General features: G+C 46.3%; 1 protein-coding gene across 9 annotated transcripts in view; it reads right to left on the bottom strand.

Moving 5' to 3' along the window:
- FRMD5 (FERM domain containing 5) overlaps nucleotides 1–18,149 on the bottom strand; it is a 302,761-nt gene that overhangs the window by 101,529 nt on the left and 183,083 nt on the right. For all 9 annotated transcript variants that reach the window (XM_073304542.1, XM_073304538.1, XM_073304544.1 and 6 more), the window contains exon 2: nucleotides 3,561–3,665. In XM_073304542.1, coding sequence (XP_073160643.1) covers nucleotides 3,561–3,665 — 105 coding nt within the window. The remainder of the gene's footprint in view (nucleotides 1–3,560; nucleotides 3,666–18,149) is intronic.

The raw sequence follows: 18,149 nt of genomic DNA, 5'->3' as shown, positions 1-18,149 counted from the left end.
GGTAGGGGAGGACCCTCGCTCCAGCTGGGGTAGGCTCAGGGCACCCGTCATCAGAAGCCATCACCAATTTCTAAGATTTTTATGGTATGAGAAAAATTTCAAAACCACTGTTTCTTCTGTTTCTGGCTCCACAGTCTCTCAAACCACCCTTTCTAAACTGCTGACGGTTTGTAGCTATGCAGAACAGTTTCCTTGCCAAGCCTGGCCATACTCCGCAAATAAATACGTTTGCAATAAATATCAGATACTTTTTCTGTATGGCCCAGAACTCTCTGCCAGGCATGTGCTCGGCTGGTACAATCACATTTCCTGGAGCCTGCGAACACTGGAGTCAGCTTTGTGCCTCCTAATTCACCCCAGACACACTGAGAAGGCAGCACGCAAGCCTGGCTGCACATCCATTTCCAGCAAGCCCCTACAGCTGCCCACGCCTCAGATCAGTCACGTCACTGAGCAGCAAGGGTTTGCTTTCCAAGAAGAATTATTTACTTGTGTATCAGTGATAATGGATTGAGGAGGCCGCCCCATTCATCAGGTGTTCAATGCGGTGCTCGTAACTGAGAAATGCAAAGCCTCGACAGCTCTTTAATAACAAAACGGCCACATTTTAACTGCAGAGGTTAAAATGATTCCTGCTCAGCCCCCTCGATTCTGGTCACACTGAAGCCAGTCTGACACTGGGGTCACTCCACTGAACTCTGTGATGCCTCCCATCATACTACACACCAGCCCATTGTACCCTTTAACTGCAACGGCTTTAATGGGCTCAGAACACCCCCGAGAAAAGCAATGACAAAAAGGAGGACATTAACACAACCCAAGGGTGCTGGTGACCCTCTGAGGCCAACCCTGCCCATTTCGAGGGTCGGGGTCCACCTGACCAGCTCTTTTTGAACTCTGCATCCAGAATCTTCCAGGCCTTAACAATGCCATAACCCCACACACAGCCACGTGAGTTGTCCAACTCAGTGCACAACTTCAGCAGAGGTCCTTCTGATCTACCTGTGGTCAGTGATGTCAGGACCAAGCCCAGGGTTTTTTTCACACTAAATGCCATTATCACTTCAGTGTGGACAAGACAAAACAGCTCATGTTCTCCAGGCCTCCATCCCAACCAGTTGTGCAGACATTTCAATAGAAGAAACAATGTCACTGCTTGAATCTATTAATATGTACGGAGAAATTCCCAGAGGCACTTCTTAGCCTTTTTGTGGACTCATGGTGCATGCAATTTTCTGTAGGGTGGTCCCTTTTCAATGGCCATGCAAACAGACAACACATTCCAGTGTATCACACGCAAGGCCTTATCTGTACATATATTTAAAGAAGCTATTTGCCAACAAGCAGGAAAACAAAGAGGCAACACAACCAAAGCGGCAGTTAGTGATCAGTCAGAATCGCTGCAAGAAAAATGTTGCTCTCCACCGCTAAAGAGCCACCATAGTTTAGCCCATTACGAATTCAGCCGCTCCTTCAAATGAGGTTATTCATCGCCCGTGACACTGATGAGCAGGAAGAAAGGTCGGAGAGATTTCAGAGAGGAGCATGGAAGCACAAGTGCCCAGAAAAAAACTTGCAGGGTTAAAGAAAGGCATTGGGAGTCAGCTGATCACGAACACACAGGAAAGACATTGTGGCCACTGATACTGCTGCATCATTGCTAGCCAGGAATTTAGCCACGGAGGCGGGAGGCGGGGAGCACAAAACCCAGCGAGTGCCGAAGAGACAGCAAGCAGAGCCTCCTGGGCACTGGTGTGTGTTCCGCTGGGAGAGGAAAAGGAGACAAGTGAAAGACCCAAACTGCCATCCCCGTGCTTAATGGGAATTAACCATAACAGCTGTTCAACAAGGACAGCTCATGGCACCACCTCACTCTTCAGGGAGCTGCGCTGTAAGTTCTCTTCCCCTGCGTATCCTCGCTGTTTCTCTGATGCCATGATGGGTGCAAGGGGACTGAGCAGGAACAGACATTACTCCTGTTCTGAGGCTTTTGGGAAAGGTCTTAAGCTCAGCAGCAAACTCAGTGCTACCATCAGAGTAAAAACCAGTTGGGAGTTATACAGAGCTTCCAACCCATCCATTTTGGGTGCTCATGTGGCACGTGCTGTATGCGTGTACACATTCTGCATTCTTTGTGTGTTTGTAAAGGAATATTAATCTAATGTAGAAAACTAACCTTGAGAAGTGGCAGAAATAACACACACACATTTGAGTTCTTGGCGATACTGTGATATTCATTATATGTAGCCACAAAGGCACAGCTCAGCAAGTCCCTGTTCCTGCAGTAACAACCACTGTTGTGTACCCCTGCACCTGGGCAGAGTTGTTTTGACTTGAAGGGGACATTGCAAACGCGCATGGATTGGGGCTCGCAAACTGCACTGTGCGATCGGCACCCATCATCCTGCTGTCTGAAACAATCTCATGAATGCAATGCACAGCCAATTCCTAACCTAGAAGTCTTCTCTATCAAGCTTCCACATACTGTATTTTTTCTTCTCATGCTTTATTGCCCCGGGTAGCAGCTGCTCTATTTCCTACCCTAGAGGGGATTGTTGCATTTCAGTCTCTATGTGAAAATGTGGTTCCGGGGGCGGGGGGGGAGCTCAGTGGTTTGAGCATTGGCCTGCTAAATCCAGGGTTGTGAGTTCAAACCTTGAGGGGGCCATTTAGGGATCTGGGGCAAAACAAATTGGGGACTGGTCCTGCTTTGAGCAGGGGGTTGGACTAGATGACCTCCTGAGGTCCCTTCCAACCCAGATCTTCTGTGATTCTACTTGGTAAAGCTATCCTGAAAAAAATGGGCATTAGGAAGTTCCATGTCTGCTCCTCCTTTTCGCCCCTACCTATCTGCTCATTTTACAAATGAAAAGATTTTTTTCCTAAGTGCCAGCTCATCCTGGGATCTGTGACTCCTGCTGAGTTCTTTCTGGTTCACACATCACAGCCTAAGTGAATAATTCCGTTGCTGATGCATGAGCCAGAATGCGATCCAGCTCCCCTCTCAGAGCCGCATAGGCTCTGAAATGCTTGAGGGAACAGAAAGTGTCAAAACATACTTTTGTAATGAAAGGAAGCAGATGAGACTCCTCCCCTGGTACAGTGTGAATGAGGGAGACCTCTGGCTTTTTGATTGACAGGTGGACCACATTACCCTACCAATTAACCCATTGGGGTATATACAATTTCTCAGGCTGGTCTTCTTGCAGAACAGCAGAGATAGGAAAAGCTATAGAGAAAGACTCCTGACAAAGGGCTGGGTTGATTTCTGTTTTAAATAGTTTATTTCCCTGTTTGTTTTGCAGTGTGTCTGTTAGTCTCATGAAAAACAACAATTCTCTTTCTCTCTCTCTTTTTTTTTTTTTTAATAGTGAATCACTAAGAAAAAATACAAATACAAACCCCAGACAGGAAGGGTATATTTTCCCCAGCTAAGGACTGTGACATGTACCTGGAGCAGCACTGCCTTAGAGGTTTACTGTAGGGAAAATTCCTCCAGACTATCCAAGCATGTCTTGGAAACAGATCTTAGTGTAGCTCGTAACTTGGCTGCTACTTACCCTTTGCTTGTCCGGGTCCACAAACCGAATTCCAAAGTAGTCTTTCTCCAGTAAGTTTAGGTGGTGGCAGAGAAGGTCAAACAGATACTGACCCTTGGCATCTCTCTGCAAGATAAAGAAACTGCATTTACAAATGGATAGACACACACCTGCTACGTTTAACTAAAAAGCAAAACCACAGCTCCCCTAGAGCACTGAAATACTCAACAGTACACCCAGCAAGCTTTGCTTTTGCTGAAAACAAGATGGTGAAGGATTTGCAAGTGGGAGCATGACATACCAATACGCTCGGCCATCTGAAACCTAGGATCACACCCAGGTTTGGTTTAGTCCCATTAATTTCCCTGGAGTTTTATCACAGATGAATTCATTTCAGTGGGTCACATTCTGCTCTCCCCTACACCGCAGAGAAGTCCCGTTCATGTCATTAGGGCTGCACAGGTGTAACGGAGAGTAGAACCCAGTGTGTTTTTATCTGATTGGTCCTGGCCTGAGAAATGTAAAATCGTCACACTAAGCACTCAGGATTAATATTAACAGGGATGTTTCTGGGTTATGTGAAATACCCACAACCTTTTGCAATCAAGTGGAGTCTAGCTCAGGTTGACAAAAGAAGGAAGTTCTGAGTCCAGGCTGCTCCACACCAACTTACCCTGCCTGTGTCCCAGGTTTTAGGAGAACATGTGATCTGAATGATCAGACATGCTCCAATATTATGCACAATGGAACAAACTATCAACCCTAATTGAATTATCTTCCTTCTGTTGCTCAGCTCAGACTCTACCAACTCGTGGGCCACTATTGACCGACGCCCCAATTCAGCAAAGCATTTAAGAATGTTCTTATCTTTAAGCACATGCTTAAATCCCATTGAAGTTAAATGTCTGTTAGTGCTTGCTGAATTGGGGCCTCAGTGTGGGTACTCCTCCAAGTTGCTCCAGGCTTCTGCTGGCCTGGCAGTAGATCACTCAAATGGCCCCATTTAATTTTATTTCAATCACCATCTATCGGATGGTTTCCCAATTCAATAAAAACCCCTTTCAAATGTTCACGCAGGGTGTGCCAGTATTTGCATCCAGGCAATCACACCCTCATTCCCCAACAGACTCCTTGCAGAAGAACGCTGCAGCCTGTAGTCTGACACTTCACTAGCAGGCACGTAATTTATTAGTAAGAAAACTGCTTCTAAGTAACCCTGCTTCATTTTTTCCATGGAATGGCTGTCACTGGAGCCAGTCCACCCTAATAAAGAACAATGATGATGCTCTGAAACACTGTAATTACATTCTTGGATACTTCTGAGGGAATGTTTTCACTGTTTTTTATAAACATCTTGCCAGAGATTCATGTCTGTTTTCACAAATTTCCTGCTTTTAGTAATTTTCCTTTCACTTGCTTCAATAATATTTAGCATTTATGTAGCACTTTTCAAACATTAACTCTCACAACCCCCTGTGATGCCATCCTTTGTTCACACGTGCACAACTACCTTCTCTCATAAGGTTACATAAGTCCACATTGGCCTTTAGGTCACATTGCAAGGCATATTTCTTTTTCCAAGCTTTGAGGGAGGAGGGATAGCTCAGTGGTTTGAGCATTGGCCTGCTAAACCCAGGGTTGTGAGCTCAATCCTTGAGGGAGCCATTTAGGGTTCTGGGGCAAAATTGGGAACTGGTCCTGCTTTGAGCAGGGGGTTGGACTAGATGACCTCCTGAGGTCCCTTCCAACCCTGATATTCTATGATTCTATGACCTCCTGAGGTTCCTTCCAACCCTGATATTCGATGAGGACACCTCAACTGTATGGAGGAAGGGGTTTAAACTGTTTGTAGAGCCCTGCATGGATACCTGCTCCCCGGAATAGAAAGTGGGGATATCCGCAGATTTTCAGAGCGGCAGCCATTTGTTAGCACTGGGATTAGAACTCATGAATGTCCAGTTTACAGTGCTCTGCTCAGACTGTGGTATCTCACCTCCTAATTTCTGTTGTCCAGCGTTCTACATTACGGTTCCACAGCAGAAGCTGTAAGATTACCACTCTTTTTTCAAAACAGTAAAGCAGCAGAACACTGCACTGATGCTTTTATAGATTCATAGAACTTTAAGGCCAGAAGATATGATCATTCGGTCTGGCCTCTTGCATAACACAGGCCAGAGAACCTCACCCAGTGACTTCTGCATCAAACACAACTTCTGCTTGAGCTAGAGCAGATCTTTTAGAAAGACATCCCGTCTTGGTTTAAAGACCCCAAGTGATAGAGAATCTACCGCATCCCCTAGCAAGTTGTTCCAATGGTTAACTTCCCTCGCTATTAAAAATTTGCACCTTTTTTCTAGTCTGAATTTGTCAGGCTTCAGCTTCCAGCCATAGGAGCCTTATGCCTTCATCCACTAAAGAGCCATCTAGTGTCAGAAATCGGTTCCCCACCTATGTACCTGCAGACTATGCTCAAGTAACCTCTTGGCTTTTTCTTGGATAAACTAAGCAGGTTGAGTTTCTTTAGTCTTTCACTATTTTATGATTCAAGGACTAACATTTATTTTTAACCTTGTCAAGGTTCCTTCCCCACTCTGAACTCTGGGGTACAGATGTGGGGACCCGCATGAAAGACCCCCTAGTCTTATTTCTACCATCTAAGATTAAAAACTTCCCCAAGGCACAAAATCTTTGCCTTTGGACTAGGGTATGCTTCCACCACCAAGCGCTTTAACAAAGAACCAGGGAAAAGGACCACTTGGAGTTCCTCTTCCCCCAGCTATCCCCCCAAGCCTTTACACCCCCTTTCCTGGGGAGGCTTGAGAATAAACAAGTTGAACACAGACCAGCTTGGGTTTCTTAGGACCCTAAAAACCCAATCAGATTCTTAAAAAAACAGAACTTTATTAGAAGAACAAAACAAAGATAAAAGAAACACTAAGATTAGAATGGAAGATAATCTCACAGGCAGTCAGATTCAAAACACAGAGAATCCCTCTAGGCAAAAACTTAAGTTACAAAAAAATACACATTCCCTCCAGCACAGCGAATTTATAAGCCAAAACAAAGAAAACCTAACGTATTTTCTAGCTAGATTAGTTACTATCTTTACAGGAGTTGGAAGGCTTGCATCCTTGATCTGTTCCCGGCAAAGGTATCACACAGACAGACAAAACCCTTTCCCCCCCGCCTCCAGATTTGAAAGTATCTTGTCCCCGCATTGGTCATTTTGGGTCAGGTGCCAGCGAGGTTACCTTAGCTTCTTAACCCTTTACAGGTGAAAGGATTTTGCCTCTGGCCAGGAGGGATTTTATAGCACTGTATACAGAAAGGTGGTTACCCTTCCTTTTATATTTATGACAAACCTGTTTTCGCTCTCTCCTTTTCTACTGAGATATTGAGACTAATTTCTTCTTCCCTTCCTGCTCTACACTGGTTTGCATTGCTGTGTGCTGTTAAAGTCTATATTTATCTATAACCAGCGAGTGCTTTCACGACTCCATGCTAAGGAAACACCCACTCCTAAAGGGAGCTTCTAAACATTCTAATTCATGAAAGCATTGCTGAATTACAGCAGAACTCCTTTGGAAGAACAGGATGAATATCCAGTCCAATTACCATTAAGAATAGGACAAGGCATCTACGGAAAAGTAGCAATGTTCAAACCTGGTCCGTGTAATGGCATTGATTAGCTCTGCTTCCCAGTATGGCTAAACAGAACGTTTTAAGAGGCATGGCTGGGGGGGCTAAGCCACAGTCTATTTTTTTCTGGTTCTTACAATTCAGTCCCTCCCTGAGTCACTTCAGCTAATCTGCCAAGAGGAACTGGTATTGGTTTTGGGCAGCTTCTTTAGTCAGCTGTGTGCAGGTGAAGGTGCTTCCGCTCTGCATTTGCTGCAGCAGAGATATCAAAGACACAGCGATGACTCCTGTAAGAAGCTGAATAGGCTGTCTATGAAAAACAGGTTTCTGCCCAACTACCATGCAGTTTTATAAGGTCCCACGTGCCAGGACAATTTCTAAATACAGCTAGACTGGGAATTACAGAGGAATTTTGAAGTATCATAGACCTAACACTTGGTATATTTTGAGATTATTAAAACCTGAAGCCCAGTCCTGCAAAGCCTTAGACACATGCTTAATTCTAGATAGTGAGAGTGGTACCATTGAAGTCCATGGGGCTGCAGACTGTGTATGAAGTTAGGCACAGGTTTAGGTCCTCAGCGGATAGTGCCTATATATCCTCTAGATTAGAAGTATGATTACTATTTTTCCAAAACTTTCTCCAATCCACTGCTGAAAGTTTTTTGTTGTTTTTTTTTTGGGGGGGGGGGGGGGGAGAGCCAATATTAATGTAGGACCTACAAAAATATTTGTTGCACTTGGTCTTTCTTTGTTCTCCAGCATCACTTAACTAAGGATTGGTCCATACAAAGAACTGTATCCATTTAATCAACAGTGTGATTTATTATTGATTTAGTTAACCCAGTACATCATCATCTCTGGACACGGTTGCATCAGTGTAAACCTGGCCCATAACCATTTAGTGGGTGTCAGTACATTTACAGACACAAGCTAAGTCAATGTAAGCTGCTGTTTTAAAACAATACAGAAGTGTTCGCACGAGGGGGGTGGGGTTGCACTGGTGTAACTGAATTCTTTTTTTAACTGATTTAAGATAAACGAGTGCAATTTGTGTGTATAGACAAGCCCTAAGAAACACTATTCTCAACCCTCCCAACCCCCAAGTGCTATGGACACAGAGGCAGGTGCATACAATGTCCATTTCTTGTGTTCTGGGCTCAGAAGAAAAACTAAATACTGATGGGAAAAAAAAAAGGTGTCTGTGTCTATTTCAAGATCTGTTAGGAACCACAGGGGGAAAACTCACCATTTACCAAATCGACAAGAGACAAGATTGGATGGGAAAGAAATTACATTTCCAAATTCTGAGAGACTATTACAAATAATGATGGATTTTCAAGATAGTGCTCAGTAAAGCATTATGCTGATGACTCATTCTGTGGTATATTTTGTGGAGGGGAATATAGTGCTCATCAGTCAAGGGCTAAGAGCACCTTGGAAAGCCAGGTGCAGTGTGAACAGGATGAGCACAAGCTTCCCCACCCATCACTGCCATTGCATCCCAGTTTGGAGCGCAGCACCCATGCCAGGCCAGTTTAGAGGCTAACCTTGCTAAATGGTGCTAGATTCCTGAGGTGCTTTCATGGCTTTGATAAAATGCTGCCCTCAGACCCCACTATGAAGATCTACTTCAAGAACTCACGGACCACCTTTCAAGTCAGGCATTTGCACTCACTATCAGCATTAAGAAAACGGTTGTATTAGGACATGGGGTTCCACAAGATCCTTCAATTACCTTAAAAGTAAACCAGCTAGAGGTCCAAAAGTTCAGCTATTTATGTTCTACAGTGACCACCAACCTCTCACTGGATGAAGAACTAAATGTTTGCATTGGAAAGGCTGCCACCATCTTTAGCAGATGACCTAAAATAGCATGGAACAACTCAGAGCTTGCCAACAAGACCAAAATACTAGTGTACAAAGCTTGCGTCCTCAGCGCTCTCAAGTGTGGTGGGGAAACATGGACAACTTGTGCTCATCAGGAGAAAAGGGTGAACAGTTTCTGCCTACACTGTTTACGCCGCATACTCAACACCAAATGGCAAGATCAAGTCACCAACGCAGAGGTTCTTCGAAGGGCAAATTTACCAACCTTGACAGACCGGCTCAAGCAAAGACGACCGCGCTGGCTGGGCCATCTGAGTAGGTTTGAAGACAGACGCATACCCAAGGACATGCTGTACGGGGAGCTATCTGAGGGAACAAGAGCAACAGGACATCCCAAGCTTCGCTATAAAGACACATGCAAGCGAGATATGAAGGAATTTGGAATTGATCCTGACCAATGGGAAATCTTGGCAAGCGATAATAACAAGTGGCGCCATCGTCTCCATTAGGGTATCAAAGTCCATGACAGAAGTTGGCCCGCCAAAGCTTGAGGAGAAACGAGCCCGAAGGAAGCAAGCAGCTCCCAGCCAAGGTACAGACATTTGCAACAACTGCCAAAGATCATTCAAATCTCAGATTGGACTGTTCAGTCACATGGAACATTGCAAACCATCTACATCATAGGCTGCCATTCCCACCATCTCCTGCAGATGACAGGATACCAAAAAGAAAAAGAAAAAGAGACTGGGGCCATGTCAAGGTTCCTTCCCCACTCTGAACTCTAGGGTACAGATGTGGGGACCTGCATGAAAACCTCCTAAGCTTACTTTCACCAGCTTAGGTTAAAACTTCCCCAAGGTACAAATTAATTTTATCCGCTGACCCTGGATCTCCACTGCCACCACCGAACTCTAACTGGGTTTACTGGGAAACGTAGTTTGGACACGTCTTTCCCCCCAAAATCCTCCCAACCCTTGCACCCCACTTTCTGGGAAAGGATTGGTAAAAATCCTCACCAATTTGCATAGGTGACCACAGACCCAAACCCTTGGATCTGAGAACAATGAAAAAGCATTCAGTTTTCTTACAAGAAGACTTTTAATAGAAGTAAAGGAATCACCTCTGTAAAATCAGGATGGTAGATACCTTACAGGGTAATTAGATTCAAAACATAGAGAATCCCTCTAGGCAAAACCTTAAGTTACAAAAAAGACACACAGACAGGAATAGTCATTCTATTCAGCACAGCTCATTGGCTTTTCTCAGCCATTTAAAGAAATCATAATCTAACACATATCTAGATAGATTACTTACTAAAAGTTCTAAGACTCCACTCCTGCTCTATCCCCGGCAAAAGCAGCATACAGACAGACCCAGACCCTTTGTTTTTCTTCCTCCTCCCAGCTTTTGAAAGTATCTTGTCTCCTCATTGGTCATTTTGGTCAGGTGCCAGCGAGGTTACCTTTAGCTTCTTAACCCTTTACAGGTGAGAGGATTTTTCCTGTGGCCAGGAGGGATTTTAAAGGGGTTTACCCTTCCCTTTATATTTATGACAGGCCGTTATGCTCCTTTTCACTTCTTACCTAATGAGAACAAGAACACTCGGACCCCATGTGGTGCTGAGTGCCCTCAACGCCCGCTGAAGGTACCCACAGTGTCCGGCCCCAAGTCTCCAGAGGCAGGAAGCTGGCGTATGATGCTCCCAACCCAGCACTATGATTCCAAAATGACTGATTTCCAGAGGGCAGGTGCTCAGCATCTTCTGACGATCGGGACCCCTTACAACGGCTCCAGTTGGGCACCCAAAAATCACAAGTCACATCCGGAAATCTCAAGCCATGCTACCTAGCCCTAGCAGTGTTCTTGGAAAAGACTCCAGGCATAAAGCTTTCCAGGGGTTTCTCTCACTGCAGTTCTTACTTACTGTAGTGGGGCGGCTGCCCCACTCCATGAAGAAAAGGGCTAGAACAGGCCAGAGACGCTGTGCAGACCAGCAGCCAATCAGCAAGGGCCTGTGGAGGGCCAATCAGGGCTAAGGAAGAGGCAGCTAATCAGGGCCGGACTGGGCCCTATATAAAGACCGCCTAGCAAAGGAGAAGGCAGTCTCTCCCTGGCTAGCAAGGGAGAAGGACTGGCTCCTGAGGTAAGGAGGTAGCACCTTAGACAGAGCAGTGCTGGGCAGGCTCGGGGAAGCAGAGGAGAGCTCTGGCCCAGTTACCTGCCAGGCTGCAGCCCCTGCTAGAAAGGGTCAAGAAGGTGCACTGGGCCAAAGGGGAAATGACCCAGGGAAGACAGGCAGACAAGAGGGGAGGGAAGAAGGGCAGAGAGAGGCTGCCACTAGAGGGTCCCTGGGTTAAAACCCAGAGTAGCAGGTGGGCCTGGGTCTCCCCTCCCCCTTGCACTGCACCTGGCCACAGAGGAGTGTGGCCAAGACAGACTGCAACTTGCCCCTGAGGTGAGGGGCTAGACTTTGGGGTTGTGGTTGGCCACTGAGGCAGGTGCAAGACAAAGGACTGTTATCTCCCCCTCCGCCCGCCCCCCTGGAAGGGGGTGAGAATGGAGAGGACACTGCTGAGTGGGGAGCAAGGTGGTTCCCAAACCAGCAGAGCAGACAACGGGCGAGACACCACGCGCAGAAGGTGCTCTGCAGCTGACAAGAGCTCATTCCCAGAGCAACCAGCAGGAGTCTCCAGCGGTGGTGAGTCGTGACCCCGTTACACTTATCAAGAGAAAAAAGAGAAAAAGCTAGGGGGCCAGATTCTGCTCTTACCTGTACCAGTGAGAATCTGGAGCCAGTGCACCACAGCCATTGGATCTGGCCTGTCCATCTGGCATGGTCTCGTTCATGGTATGCTAGTTCTGAAAGCACTCCAGCACCTCTTTGCCTTGCCAGAGACACACTCGGTAACCTGGCTGCGCTTGCGTTCTCAAGTCAGCATGAGCTGTGCTTTAATACTTTTCATCTTGCACAGATCAAATGTTGCTTCTGACAGCTGACAGGGCTCCTTTAAGATAACACAGGATCCTATTTTCCTACAAATCCATTTAATGAATATGTTGTTATCTGATCAAATAATCACTCACTAGAAATAGGCCAGGCAATCAGGGAACCCCTAGAGGTCTGCCTCTAGCGTGTTTCTGGCATTTGATACATTATGGTAAATGTCACTGCATTTTAAATCAATTGTGCTTCATTTAAAGAGTTAATAAGTTCAGACTGGAATTATGCAAATATTGAAATGATTTGCTTACTCCACATCAGCCTGTACTTGCTGAGGTGTCCGACCTTTCCAAAGGGCTTGCAACAAGCCTCCCAGAGTCAGGCTGGAGCAGTAATGGAAGGGCTGACCCCAATCCTTTGCAACAGCAGGCCTGTGTTTCCAAGTATAAATGCATGTCAAGGTCTATTCCGTTTGCAAGTCTGCTGCATTTAATTGGCTCCCATCCTGCTGTAACAGGTTACTAGTGTCTCGTGCAGCCATAGAAGGAAGTCAGCAGTGATGGGGACAAGGAGAGGGACTCTGCTTGAGACACACCAGGTGTGAAGTTCCAGCTCCAGCAGAGAACGAGCCTGTGGAAATCCAGCCACTGCATTCAGCAGAGTGACAGAGGGGAGAATGGCAGAGTGATCTGGACACCAAGTAGAGTCCACTGAGCATGGAAATCAGTGCTCATTCTCTTCCACTGCTTTGAAAAGCTTGTAACCTGGGGTGATCACTTACTCTGAGCTTTCTTCAGAGACTCGTGTTGCTCCTACTGGGAAACTATCACTCAGCTGTGCCTAGAATTCTCCTGCCTTGTGACCAGGCTGTCTCCTTTACAAACTTGCCGCACAGTCTTTCATTCTATACTAATTTCCCTGCTCTGATACCTGCTTTACACACCTGCGGTCTGCACAAACCTCCAGAGGCAGAATTCTCTCCAGAGCCAGTCTGCGAGCACAGCCCTCATACGCGACGCGAACCTCACTGGCACTTTTCTAGGTGATGCCATGGATGATTCTGCTTGCCTACAAGGCTACTCACTGCAGTCTCACTCTGTCCCCCAACAGCTACCTAGCCAGCATTCCCCTAAAGCCTGGCCTCAGCTGTAGACCTGAATAATTCTTGACAGCTCTCAGTTAGCACTGCATCAGTTGGTAACCGTGCTTTCTTGCAGCACTGTCAAGGTTTCTTCCCCACTCTGAACTCTAGGGTACAAATGTGGGGACCTGCATGAAAACCTCCTAAGCTTACTTTTACCAGCTTAGGTTAAAAGAAAAGGAGTACTTGTGGCACCTTAGAGACTAACCAATTTATTTGAGCATGAGCTTTCGTGAGCTCCAGCTCACTTCATCGGATGTAGCTCACGAAAGCTCATGCTCAAATAAATTGGTTAGTCTCTAAGGTGCCACAAGTACTCCTTTTCTTTTTGTGAATACAGACTAACACGGCTGTTACTCTGAAACCTATCAGCTTAGGTTAAAACTTCCCCAAGGTACAAACTATTTTACCCTTTGCCCTTGGTTTTTCACTGCTACCACCAAACGTTTCTCTGAGTTCCTGAGAAAGTGTTGTTTGGAAAAGTCTTTCCTCCCAACCCTTGCACCCTACTTCTCGGGGAAGATTTGGTAAAAATCCTCACCAATTTGCATAGGTGACCACAGACCCAAACCCTTGGATCTTAGAACAATAAAAAAAAAGCATTCAGTTCTTGAAAAGAAACATTTTAATAGAAGAAACAATAAAAAGGAAAGAATCACCTCTGTAAGATCAGGATGGTAAATATCTTACAGGGTAATCAGATTCAAAACCTAGAGAATACCTCTAGGCAATACCTTAGGTTACAAAAAGACACAAACAAGAATCTACGTTCCATTCAGCACAGCTTATTTTCTCAGCCATTTAAAGAAATCATAATCTAACGCATCTCTAGCTAGATTACTTACTAAGTTTTAAGACTCCATTCCTGTTCTGTCCTCAGCAAAAGCCTCACCCGGACAGACACAGACCCTTTGATGTTCTCCCTCTTCCCAGCTTTTGAAAGTATCTTGTCTCCTCATTGGTCATTTTGGTCAGGTGCCAGTGAGGTTATCCTAGCTTCTTAACCCTTTAGAGGTGAAAGGGTTTTTTCCTCTGGCCAGGAGGGATTTAAAGGTGCTTAGCCTTCCCTTTATATTTATGACACTGGCCTCAGCTGTAGACCTGAATAATTCTTGACAGCTCTCTGTTAGCACTGCATCAGTTGGTAACTGTGCTTTCTTTCCACCCTTACCCGCTGGAACTCACTTGCAGCACAAACTGGTCTCACTGAAAGAAAAGGAGTACTTGTGGCACCTTAGAGACTAACCAATTTATTTGAGCATAAGCTTTCGTGAGCTACAGCTCAGATGAAGTGAGCTGTAGCTCACAAAAGCTTATGCTCAAATAAATTGGTTAGTCTCTAAGGTGCCACAAGTACTCCTTTTCTTTTTGCGAATACAGACTAACACGGCTGTTACTCTGAAACTGGTCTCACTGAGTCATTAACTAAGTTTAAATCAAGTCTAAAGACTCTCCTGTTGCAACCATGATTGATCTATTCGTAAAGCGTCTGTGATGCTGTTGTGAAGGGCGTGAAATGTAATGGTTGACGCAGTACATACCATTTGAAAAGACTGTTTCAACATGCTGAGAGCTGAGAAAGACAAGTGAGTTCACTACTGCAGGTGCAGAAGGTTTTAGAGACTTCGCATATCTTTGCTGATTATATAGTGGGTTATGTTGAAATATGCAGTGTATGTGAGTTAAAAAGACAGTTAGGAAAAGCTTCATTTGAACAGACAAGAATGTTTCAAAATGATTTATCAACAGCCACCTCCTCCCAGTGAAATTAGTCAAACCTGGGGGCTCCAGCAGCCTGCCCTTGGAATATAATTAACAGTGCACATGGCCCCTAGCTAAAGCAATAACTAGAGTCTGTGTAACCCAGGGCCACATTTTATGTGATTTTACATAACACTGAAGGACCAATAAACTGGTTTTCAACTTGTTCCAATTATGGTAACACAAAATGGAACCAGAACAAGTTTTGTGAACAAATCCACATGGACAAATTTAAGAGGTTCCTATCTATGAGTGGAAACACCCTGCTGTCTTATCCCCTTCCTCCCAGGCCAAAGGCCCCCAAGCATTATAGCCATGACCTACACGGCAGAGGGGCCCCCCTTCAGCTGGAGCCAGAGCCCTTCCCTCCAAGGGCAAACTAGAAATACCACTGCTCCTGAAAGTATATGCTTAACATATGCAGGGCTTTCCCACACAGGAGGAAACCACAGAGAACGTGTTTAGGGCACATCTGTCCATGGAAATTCATGTCTGTTCCATCGACTTAGCTCTCTGTAGTGCTCATCACTGTATCATCTAGCACCCCAACCTGATCAGAAAATTTCCTGTGGACTTCTAGGGGCCCTAAGCACTGTGTTCTCTTCTGCACTAGTGTTTAGAAATGAGAGGGGCCCTGTGTTAAAACCAAGAAACGAAAAGGCTTTTGAGCCAAACGTATCCCACCTTTCCCCTTCATTGTTTGCCATAAATGCAAAGGACCACATTTGTTCCTGGTGTAACTCCACTGGCTCCTGGAAAGTTACACCAGGGATTTATCTGGCCCAGAGTGACAGAAACCACATCAGCTGCTCTCCCTGGGGATGTGGAGCTGTGACTCTCACTTTGTACGTGTTTGTTTTCTCTCAGATGAGTTTTTAATCTGTGACCATCTGACTAGCACAATAAACACCCCCATTCACTAACGGATGCAAGAGGCAGCTCAATATAAAAATTCCTTCCTCTGATAGCAGCAGCAGCAACAAACCAATGCCATAGAAACCCCGAAGCTGCGATGGCCAGCAGTGTGCACAAAGGAACCCATGGCCAGAATGGCACGAACTAATGTCTAGTCCTCACCATTGCTGCTTCTTTGAGTTTTTCCTGAAGGTATCTGGGAGCCCCCTGCAGGGCCTCTGCTGCTAACCTCTCCTGCTGACTATTTAGTATTCATCCCTCTCATTCCTATTGATAACACAGAACATAAAAACCCGGGCATGGATGCTATTCAGCACTTTGCTCTATTTACAAACACTGCAGACGTTCAAGGGAGGAGTTAAATATTTATAAATCCAGCCTGTTGTCTCCCACTCTTGTATTTCCTGGCTGGAGATACTGTGTGCCTCTCCCCTGAAGCCCATTAGATACATTTCCATTGACAGCACGGAGGCTCAGCAGTAAAGCAGAGCAGACCCACAGCTACATCTCTGGCTGCTACTGGTCTCATCTAGTCAAGTGACACTGCCCCAGCTTACGGCATTGAACCTGGGCTGCAGAGCTCAGAGCTAGAATTGGATCTGCGACCGGGTGCCTGGGACGGGCCATGCCAAGGGCAGACTATCCCCAAGGCTGGTGGTTTGCTCTAGAATTAGATTCACCAGGCCAGTAACAAAAGAGCGGTTAGCCAGAAGCCAAACACCATCCCCTGTAGGCATCCCAGCCCTTTGCTCCCACCCAGACAACCCAATCTAATACAGTGAGAGGTTATTGGAAACCCATTTAATCATAGGTGAGGTTCATTCTAATCCCAAAGGATCAGACACTTCCTTACCCCCAGGTCAAGATGGATCTCAGATCTTACCCAAATATCACGCTGTGAACTAATCTTTAGTAAACTAACTAAGGTTTAACAGTAAAAGAGAAAAAGGGTTATAAATGGCTAGTAGATCATACACATACAAATGATTGCAAAGTCCTTGTGTTAGGTGTGTAGCAGTGGTGGAAGAGACAGCTGGCTCGTAAAGTCTCTGGTTCCGTCCAAAAGATTGGAAGGTGGATCCATAGTTCATAATGCTCCTCTGAGTTGTAAATCCACAGTCCAGAGAATTGGAGCAGGAAAGAGACAACATGGAGATGTCTCAGGTGTCTTTTTAGATCCTCTGCCCTGTGCATGGAAATTTCCTGTCCCAAACAAAGCCCACAGCCCTGGTGAATGGACAGTTACTGGCTCCAGATGGAGTCCGGGGTCACATCAGCCTATCATGTCCTTTCATGGTTTGCTGAATCACAGGGGGTGGCCATTGGTCCTCGCTGTCTGAGGCATCCACAGGAAGAGTTATCTGGGGGGGGATGAGTTTCTTCCATGACCTATTAGGAGAGTGCGCCCAATTCTGTATATAACACAATCTTTCAGCCTTCCCAGATGATCCTCCTTCACTGGCTTCTTGGCTGTCTTTCATCACCAGTTTACATAACCCTGATTTCGTTACATGTAGAGCACGGCATTCATTCATTATTATCATCATCATCAGAGCACCTAGGAACCCGGTCTCGAACCAGACACTGCTGTTCTCAGTGCTGTACAAAGAGAGCCCCCCAGACCCACACTCGAAGTGCGCTTTCTTCTCTCCACACCATACACCGCTCCAACATAGAGCTATCCATAGCGTGTCACGAGAGCAAACGTAGTCTAAATGCGTGCAGTCAGTGTCTGGGACTCTCTCCCCTGCTACTGCACAGAGTGAGACTGACTCTCGGACACAAGGAAGTAAGGGCACGGTATTAAAGAAAATAAATCCTGCTTCAGACACTAGTAAATCTTCACCAGGCTCTGTTTCAGTCACTAAAGGCAGCATGTAGGAAGAGGCTGTGACCATTCTGTACAGAGTAACGTAGATTCACAGATCCCAAGGCCAGAAGGGACCATTGTGATCATCCGGCCCATGGGACCATCCTGCCTGGCTCCTGAGCTCCCGGACGGGGAGGCCTCTCCCCCGCTTTCCCCCCTCCCCTGCAGCCTGCCGCTCTGAGCAGCCTGGTAAGGGGGCGGGGAGAGGAGGGGGCAGGAGGTCCCGGGGGGCAGTCAGGGGACAGGGGGCGGTCAGATGGGGCAGAGGTTCGGGGAGCAGGGTAGTCAGGAGACAGGGAGTAGGGGGGGTTGGATAGGGGGTGGGGTCCTGGGGGGGCAGTTAGGGACGGGGGTACCGGGAGGGGGTGGTCAGAGGACAAGAAGTGTGTGTGGGGGGATGGATGGGTCGGGGTCCTGAGGGGCCTGTCAGGGGGCAGGGGTGTGGATAGGGGTTGGGGCAGTTGGAGACAAGGAGCAAGGGGGCTTAGAGAAGAGGGGGGTCTGGGGGGGTTA

Source organism: Lepidochelys kempii, chromosome 10 (assembly GCF_965140265.1).
Source record: "Lepidochelys kempii isolate rLepKem1 chromosome 10, rLepKem1.hap2, whole genome shotgun sequence".
Lineage (NCBI taxonomy): Eukaryota > Metazoa > Chordata > Testudines > Cheloniidae > Lepidochelys > Lepidochelys kempii.
The sequence above is the reverse complement of the archived record's forward strand: the minus strand, read 5'-3'. Positions and strand labels throughout refer to the sequence as shown.